This window comes from Quercus lobata, chromosome 9, assembly GCF_001633185.2.
Source record: "Quercus lobata isolate SW786 chromosome 9, ValleyOak3.0 Primary Assembly, whole genome shotgun sequence".
Taxonomy (NCBI): Eukaryota; Viridiplantae; Streptophyta; class Magnoliopsida; order Fagales; family Fagaceae; genus Quercus; species Quercus lobata.
The window spans coordinates 37,048,892-37,058,600 of record NC_044912.1 but is presented as its reverse complement, the minus strand read 5'-3'; the positions used below and the strand labels follow the sequence as shown (position 1 = coordinate 37,058,600).

At 35.5% G+C, this 9,709-nt stretch overlaps 1 protein-coding gene across 2 annotated transcripts; it reads right to left on the bottom strand.

Moving 5' to 3' along the window:
- Positions 1-860: 860 nt before the first annotated feature.
- LOC115959722 (phosphatidylinositol 4-phosphate 5-kinase 1-like) lies at positions 861-5,779 on the bottom strand. Of its 2 annotated transcripts, XM_031078246.1 has the most exons (9): positions 4,249-5,779; positions 3,990-4,154; positions 3,622-3,787; positions 3,308-3,418; positions 3,027-3,220; positions 2,793-2,923; positions 2,606-2,699; positions 1,681-1,799; positions 861-1,560 (listed from the first exon to the last, which is right to left on the bottom strand). In XM_031078246.1, exons 1-9 carry the CDS (start codon positions 5,382-5,384, stop codon positions 1,490-1,492), a joined length of 2,187 nt encoding a protein of 728 aa, XP_030934106.1. In that variant the 5' UTR covers positions 5,385-5,779; the 3' UTR covers positions 861-1,489. The 2 variants fall into 2 exon arrangements, with proteins under 2 accessions (XP_030934106.1, XP_030934105.1); XM_031078245.1 differs by having other exon boundaries at positions 908-1,799; positions 4,249-5,777.
- Between the last annotated feature and the right edge of the window lie 3,930 nt (positions 5,780-9,709).

Below are 9,709 nucleotides of genomic sequence, written 5' to 3'. Positions count from 1 at the left end.
TGAAAATCATTAAAAAGCACACACAATAGCGGCATCATAACGCTATCTCATAATTATGAGGTGATAAGTTGTTAATCTCTAAACTGTAAAGACAGCAATTTTTTTTGGTTATTCAAAAATTGTAAAAAGACACGAGTGGACTTTGATGAAGAATGGACCCAGCAGGGGCAGCAAATTGCAATCCATAGTGTAATGAATCTCATGGTGATGGATGATATACCAGTGCTTTGGATCTCAGCAATCAGACAATAGAAGCTCCCAAAAAGAGAACAAGGTCAAAAAGAGAAGCAAAGGGGGGCTACTGGGAGAGCCCTCTCTCTCCCCACCTCTCTGCCACTGTCTTTGACCTATGCAGTAAAAGGTTAAAAACTATTGCACCAGTCCCAATGCCCTAATCGTGTCACTCTCACAAAATGACTTCATTACCCTCCTAAACACGGAGCAATAACAATTTATTAATGAGTGCTTGTCACGTTGTTTGGTACTGTATAGATTCCTCCTCAACTTACAGTTAAGGAAGATGAGAGAACGAAGAGGAAGAGGAAGAGGAAGAGGAAGAGGGGGACCATTGTTTGGCCAAATAGTTTTTGTTCCAACCCTTCAATTGCGTTGTCAAGTTTAGTTTTACCTTATTTAAATAGTAACATTCAGTTCTTTCCAAACCAAAGTGTACTACTATCCCCATTATTTAATTTTTACTCTCTGCCTTTGCAAATAAGTTTTTATTATAAAAAACAGTAAAAAAAGAAAGAAGAGTAAACAAAGTGAGTAGAAACAAGAAACGCCAGCGCATCTTTCTCTTGCTTTCTCTCCTTTTCATGTCTTTACCCTTTCATTGCAAAAGCAACGCAATGACCCCATTTCTATAAACACATGTAAGAGAGTCCATTTATATATAAACAGCTGATAAAAGAGAGAGAGAGAGAGAATACCCCATGGGTCCTCTCTAGCAATGTGATTCAAAATAAGTATTTTTGAAAAATATCTTACAAGGAAAAAAAAAAAAAAAGAATTTATGGAAAATATGGAATTCCATAAACTATCCGATCCTTTCTATGATACTGTACACTTATTCCAAGTCTCCCCTCCCATTTTGAATCTTTTCTCTAGGGAACATTTTTCTCAGTTCCCCATACCTATCTTTCAAATCTTCACATTCCTTGGTTACCACAAAAATTTAACCAAAAAAGAAAAGGCATATCAAAATCCACATTTCCCATCCCCCCCTCCCCTCGCATGTACAAGTTTTCTGACCTTCCAATATCCCATTACTACGGCTGTATCTTCAAAATCAGCCATTAGCAATTTAGCACCTTCCATAAGCCGCTTGCAGTGGCCTGGCCTCTGACCCATCAAGTAGTATTTGCTCCAACAACTGTTGGAAATTCTGTATGCTTCACAGCCTTTTTTTTAGAGGGGTTCAGATCTAAGTGAGGATTCTTCTCAATCCTCTGGCACTGGTTTTCATTACCAATATTCCATTTTAGAGCTACCAGTCTTCTATGAATGTTCTCCCTATGAAATCCCGAAACCTCTTTGAGTAGAGCTTCGGATCAACGGCTGAAATAGAAGTTGGGTCAGCTTGTAAGGACTTGTAGGCATGCTCTAATTTCTTGCTAATATCATAGTCCTGTAAAATGTCAATGATCCCAAAGTAAAGGACTACTTCGTAGCTCTCACCACTGCGTGAAGGTGTCAAACGGCTTATTCCACCCGGGGTATACTGATCAAAGTCACTCCTTCTAGCCATCCGTTCCGCTCTTGCAGGCATATTTGCTCCTAACCTGATTAATGGTTTCCTGATAGACATGGTTTCAATTTAAATTCAGTACATATGATTTCCCCAGTTCCTCCATAAAATAGACATGAAAGTTTCATTTTCTAACCAAATTTAACACATAAACATGCAATTGAAATGAAAGATCAAATCATGTCATTACTAAAAAAAAAAATACAATAAATAAACCAGAAGACAACATCATGCCAATGCATATTAAAAGATCCCTTTTCATTTTTTACATCCCTATATATAGGCCTATCCCCTGGTATCATTTCTACCCAATAAGTAAACACAAGGGGGAAGAATGAATAATTGTAAATGCTAATCTTGTTTGATTGAAAAAACTCAGCTCAGCTAGAATGAATTCTATCCAATATAATTTTTTTTAATAATGGCAATTATGAAACGAAATTGGTACTCTGATCATCCTTCGCAACAAATTTTATCAACCATTCAAAAAGAAAACACGCATAAAGGAAATTTTAATTCTTATCAATGAAATTTAGGACCATACCCTGTAAATGCCCCCACATACAACTGTTGTCTACTGAACTACCCCCACAGAATCGCCAAGACACCCCAAGTCACCCCAAGTCACTTTCAATAGCCCCATCAAACACGTTCAAATACAATTGAAGAAATTATTGGCCACCATTTATACCATACAAAATAGGAAGATAGAGCCCAACCACAATCCATTCTCACAGTTCTTTGTGACAAAGTATTTTGAAGTATTAATAATGAACTAGAGACCACAATTATGAACACTTGATACTTAGCTTTAGCACAAACTAGAAAACAAAAGAAAAAGGTCAGAGAACATACCTGCCAGATAAAACTCTATCCCTATCTTGTAGCTCTGCTTCAAGGAAGCGACATCCACGCATATACTTTTCATTCTGATAAGAATCCTTTTTACCTGCAAAGGGCACACATTCAGCACAACATTCTTATGGCTCCACAAATCTATCTATTCATGAATTATTTGTGGAGTGATGCTATAATTGATTACCAGTACGCAAAAGGAACGGCGATAGACCCATTTTGTCACATGTATTGTCATCACGAAAGTGAAGACCAACCAAAAGACTGTAGTCCATGATTCTCTCCGATTCCAAGAACTCACAATCTCGATCAATTTGTCTGAACAAGGTTTGAAGCACATTAAAACAGATGCAAGAACCAGATGGAGAATCTGAGTGAAGCAAATTGAAGTAGGAAATGCAAATACACTCAAGGAACTTACTTGATGAGGTCTTGGTACCAACTTCTTTGAAGGCGAAACACAAAATTAAGATCATTGTCCTTGAGGGTTGTGGTTTCATCAATCTCACCCTCAGGCATATCAGTCGTGCGGCCAAAAGATGATCCTTTTAGGTCAAATCGCCTATGGATCCGATACTCTGAGCAGAATAAATTGCCCATTACAATGAACCGGGTCTGCTTTCCAATCACAATACACAAAAATCAGAAAACAAAAAACCCATGTGAACCAAACCACTCAAATTTGTCCCCACAACACCTTACCTTCTGGCCACCAATCGGTTTGACACAATGCACCCCAAAGAATCTTGTCACCAGGGAATTTTCATACCGACATACATGTTGGTAATAACTTGGAAGCATTCTAATTAGCACCTATAAAAAGATTACCAAACTTGAGATTTCAATCTAATTGCCCCACCTCTAACATGTCTCCCTTAATTATTAAAGTAGAGTGGTCACTACGGAAAAAACAATTTCCAGTATGCTAACAAAGCCTATCGAAATGCATTTATAACTCAACTCAGGCAAATTTTCAAAATTAACAAGACAAAAGTCAAAAGGGAGTGGCAACCGACCTTGACTTCTGATTTCCTCACTGTTTTGATCATAAATCTATCATCCTGTGTAAGGTAAAAGCAGCTTCCACTCTTCCCCGGAGAGGAAAGCTCCCGAAGGGCATCGGAGCCACAAATAGCCAGCATGTAATCAGCAGGATCTACTTGGAACCGCTCCCTCAAACGTCTGAAATAAATATATACATATTCCTTACAACCATAGCTAGCGCGCACACAAAAAAAAAAAAAAAAAATGGCACTAGTACTGGACATGTTAAAGCAAGCAATGCAGCAAAAACATAGCATTCTTATCCTCTTACTACATAACCCACAAACCTTTAATCATAGCCACACATACTAGATAAGTAGACAGATAAATAAAACAATACCTAAACACCATGGGACAATAATCTTTCCATCGAAACTCAGTAGACTGGTGGGGCGGCGTAATCTTGGATCCCTCTGGCGGAAACCTCGTCCAGAATTTCTCCTTGGGATCGAAATCACTCTCCTTTAGCTCACGCAATATGGAAGCATGCTTCCCCACAGAATACCTACACAACAATCAACAATCCACATATTAGATCCACTCAATCAATCCACACACATAAAACCAACAATCTCAATCTCAGTCCTCCGTAACAATACCTAATTCCCAATTGAAGATTAAGCATCAATTCATAATTCTTATGGCCTTTTGATATCATCTGCCCTGGCTTCTTCGCCTCCCCGGGAAAACAACATGGACTCCGTCTAAACTGGCGAAACCCTTCACGAGGATCCATCCCAATCCCAGTACCATCGCGATAAAACATGGAAGCCTCCACATTGTCGATTATATCACAAGTTATATCCCCTGCTTCCCCATCCGATTCCCAAATACAGATTCTCGGAAAATTCCTCTCCGTCACGCTCCCTCTAGCCCCGTCCACCGACGACCTTTTCCTCATCGTGATCATCAAATTGTCACACCCACCACCATTGCCGTCACTCTTCAAGCCCCTCTCTTTCCCATTTCCCGGATAAAAAGTACCGTTCATTTGCTGAATCTTGAGGTCCTTGTTCCAACTACCAACATAGCAACTACTATCAGGCCAAGTAAAAACCCCGTTCCCTTTCGGAACTCCGTTTTCCCACTCCCCGCTGTAACGGTTTCCGTTGGCCCAAAGCAAAACCCCACGACCCGAAATCACACCGTTTTTCCATTCCCCTTCGTACTCGTTCCCATTCTTCCAAACGTAACGCCCTTGCCCATCTTGCACGTTCCGTTTCCAATACCCTTTGTAAAAGTCGCCGTTCGCGTAACGCTTCTCTCCGTACCCGTGCTTCCGATCGGAGCTCCACGACCCGCGGTAGGTGTCCCCGTCGGATCCGATGAAAGTACCTAACCCTTCCATCCGACCCGACTTGAAGTCCCCCTCGTAGGTCGCCCCAGATGGCCACGAGAATTTGCCCTTTCCGTACGCTTTGCCACGTCGCCACTCGCCTTCGTACATGCACCCGTCCGTCCACAAGTACTTCCCAGATCCGTGCGGCGCGTTCCCTGACAAACCCCCGATGTACAGATCTCCGTTCGCGAGTGGCTTCTCCGCCACAGTTACGCCCACGTTTACGGCGGCGGTTAGCGAAGGTGAGCTAGTTAAGGTCGTTGGCGTTACCCTTCGTGTGCTACCAGCTTGGGATCGACTACGCGCGACTGTTAATATCACTTCGTCGGATTTCTTCTTCTTCGTGGTGGTGGATACGACGTCGTTCGGCTCATCACACAGTAGTGCTTCACGCATTTTTTGTTCTGGCTCATAAAACCAAAAACCCACTTCCAGATTAACTTTATTTACTTTGTTAAAATAAATAAATACTAATCACCACCGCATTGACTCACTCGCCGGAGTTCGGAGCTTTGGCTGAGCATTTTCCGGCGACTCTAGACTTCTCTATTTTTATTTCTCTCTCTCTCTCCAAAACTCTCTCTTTAGTACCACCTGCTTTGTGTTTGGGAAAAATAGGTGGGAATCCAAAAACAGACATACACCAACACAGAAAGAAGAGAGAGAAAGAAAGAGGAGAGAAGAGAGAGACAATAATGTGTTTGTGACTATATCATATCAATATTTGAGCCAAAAATTTTATTAAAAAAAAAAAAAGTAAAAGAGAGAGAGAGAGAAATTAATGAGAGCCGGCTTTGTCTTGGGAAACGTTGCTATTATGCAATGCAAGTAATATACCACCAGCTCAGCTTTTTGAGTCTTACTTACAATAATATATATTTTTATAAAAAAACAAAAAAACACGATGACGAATATACCCTCGTGTGTTTCTGTTATCTTTTTTTGGTCTGAGACAATTGTATGTGTTCATTTTTCTTCCTCCGGTTTCATCGTGACGTGACGGAATCACCTAAGTATTAGAAAGGGTATTAGCATGTAATTTTGGACTTACTCTCATTTCACCCTTGCCTTTTCATTTTAATCAGCTTTTTTTTTTTTTTTTTTTAAATAATTTTCCTTTTTCTCTGTTCTAAAAAGGGTTTCTTTGTGGTCCCTCCACTGTTCCGGTGACCTGTCCAAGGCTTTGACGATTCAATAACTTTTTGTTAAATTATTATGCTTTCAAATTATCTTGGTTGTTTCTCAAAAAAAAAAATTATCTTGGCTAAGAACATTTGCATTAACTTGTGCTAAAATTTTTACTTTAGTTTTATAATATTTTTTATTTTATATCATTATTTTTAAAAATATTTAGATCATATTATTTATTTTAAATCATCTATTGCTTTATATATATATATATATATATATAAAGAAGTATTTATCAATAGTAGAATTGCAAATAAATAGTAAAATTGTAAATTTACAAAGTTTTACTGTAACAAGAATATAAATTTACACAAGTTTGACTAATATGGGTGCAAGGGCAGTTTGATACATTTGGAGGTCTAAGGCGAAAATTGATCATCTTGTTTTAGATGCAAAATTACAACTAATTAACATGAACTACGTAAAAAATTTTTTTATAGAAATTTTATAGACAGAAAAAATTTGATAAAATTTTTCATACTTGTTAATGTGGTAGATTGATAGTGGTAAATAAAACAGTGGTGTTAATAGTAGACTTAGATAAAAACTATTAAAAGTTTGCTAACTAAACTCTTATTATTATTATTATTATTATTATTCTTTTCAGAAGTGCAACATTCACAATATTTTTTACAACAAATCCAAGATTTTAAACTGCTTTTTGTTTTCTATTTGAAAATATCACTATAATTATTTTTTTGCCATCAACAATAGGCTGTAACAACTTGCTACTTAGCATTAGTTGTAAAAATATTGTGAAAAATATTGTGAACATTGCATTTTTCTCTATTTTTTTATTTGATTTTCATTTGGTAAAAAAAAATATTTTATTTATTGATTATAAATAACCCTATTGGTTAAAATTTGGGGGCATTTTTTTTACTTGGGACTTTAGGCGACTGCATTTCTTGCTCCACTATTCAGCTGGTCCTGTATGGGTGTTCAATTTAAATTTATACAAGTTTACATTAATTAATATGAGTATTCAATTTAAATTTGCACAAATTTGACTGATATGAGTGTTCAATCAAAATTTACACAAGTTTGGATTAAGTGATATGAGTGTTCAATCTAAATTTATACAAGTTTACATTTATATTGACTGGTATGAGTATTCAATCTAAATTTATAAAAGTTTGCATTTACTAATACGAGTATTTAATCTAAATTTACACAAGTTTGTCATTGACAAAATATGAGCGTTCAATCTAAATTTACACAAGTTTGTCATTGAATGACATGAGTATTCTAAGAAGTGAGAGTTTTTTTTTTTTTTTTTTTTGGGATGGATTCTAGTAAGAAAGTTATTAAAGCCTAAAGTCGGTACAAATAAGAGTACCACCCCACCATAATAGCATTCTTTTCTGAATCTGATAGTATTTCAGTGTATTAATTTTTATCATTAATTAGATGTTGTTTGGTTTGCAACAATGCAAACTCACAAGAATATCTATAATTTCGTACTGTAATCTGATTTGGGAAGTTGGGTGTTTAATAAATAATATCAGGTAGGTAGATATTCTTCTACAAATTGTGACTTCATGAGTTGGGGTGCTTAAAAAATTAGAAACCAAATCTGAACCTATTTTATTTTTTTCATTATACACAAATACGCGTGGACTGTGGAAAATAATGGTGCTTTAAGTAGTTCAAAATACACCAAATATGCTAATCATAAATTAAAGAAATTAGACAAAAAATAGTGCATAATAACAGGCTGATCTGATCAACAACCAGTTGTGGTGATGGAGCTTTGGAAATTGGAAATGGTGGTGCAAGGTGAATCATAAAGGCGTGGACCTTAGGTAGCTTGCGTGGCCCACTTTCTGGGCCCAATTTGAAGTAGTGCGTCGTCCAATTAGACTTGTGCTGTGAATGTGAAGTCGTTTCGTTCGTGGCCAAAATTTGGAATCGGATTTTTATATAATATCAATATTTATATGAGAGGCAACAATACTCCCAAGTCTAGAACACATCATTTTCTTTCTCTATTCACCGTTGCATGAATGTATGTATATCTATATATATATATATATATATATATAATGATTTTGTCACCAAAATGTTCGATACTGTTATTATAGGTAATTGACGTAAACTTACGTGCAAGTTAGATAACCTTCTATGGGATCCTCCTAAGTCCACAAACCTTGGAAATTGGAACAATGTGTTTTATTTGCTACTGTATTTTCTTTAACGCAAGGTCTTCATTTGTATTGATTTCTTCTAAAAATAATTTCTTTTTTTTCCCCTCAATAAGATAGATATCTTTACTTCGTTCTTAATTTATTAAACAAAATGTTGAATGATGCTTAAGTAAATAAATGGTTAAATATGTTATATTTTATGATGTAGTATACTAAAGTTATTTGGTTATGTGTGCATAATTTTTATCTTTTCTTTTTTTCCCCTTGCTTTCTTTGGATTAGAGAATGTTTTTGTCTTTAAAGTTTGGAATTATTTTTATTTTATTCTTTCAAATTTTAAATTTTTCATTTTGACTTTTTATGTTTGATTTTATTTTTATCTTAATCATACATTCCATTTTTGTTCATAATCAAATCACTAAATGCATAATCCCATTAGGAAATATCATTCATATAATGCCAAGTTTCATCAAATTATTGACAAAAATTAATGGTGGAACCGTTATGAAATGACATAAAATGACAAAATGAAAATTTTAAAACGTAAAAAATCAAAGTAAAAGCAACTTCAACTTTAAGGGCCAAAAAAACGTACTTTAATTTTTATTTTTATTTTTAATATAAAAGAATGAGATAAGCTACCAGTCATGACAATACCATGGGGGTGACCATCATAACTAATCCACCTATCGAGGAACTGGTACGATGATACTAGAGGAGGTTAGATCATAATTATAAATTTAAAAGAAAATAATATATATATATATATATATATATGAATCCCAATTAATTTTATTTGTCTATAAATAAATTTTTTTTTTTTATAGGAATAAAATTTCTTCTTTAATGTATATAACTTTTTTTTTGGGGGAAATATAAAGTTATTTAAACCCCAAATAGAACGGCGTTCGTGGCTGGTGGTCATGGCATCGAAGCCGATGGTGTTGTAGATCAGGATGATAATTCAATGCCAGGATTTTATGATTTGAGATTGTTTAATTATTCTCAGCCAAAAAAAAAAAAAAAAAAAAGATTGTTTAATTACAAGCGGAAAATGAGATATGTTGGGACTTGTTAGCTCAGTTTATGAAAGCATATTTCTTTAAAAGAAAATTAAAAAAATAATTTTGTCACTTTTTTGTTATTTCAGCCAGTAACATTATAGGGATTACATACTCTCCCATTACATACCTTCTGATCCAATACAAAAAATTATACCGAAAATAACTAAAACACATCTCATATACATTGACAACCCTGAAACAATATATTGTATTGGTAATAAGATATTTTGTTCTCTTGACTAAACTAAAATGATATTTAGAAGTTTGCTCTACTTTGGAGTTTAAACCACAAACATTCCCCTCCAATGTGTTGAATCATCGC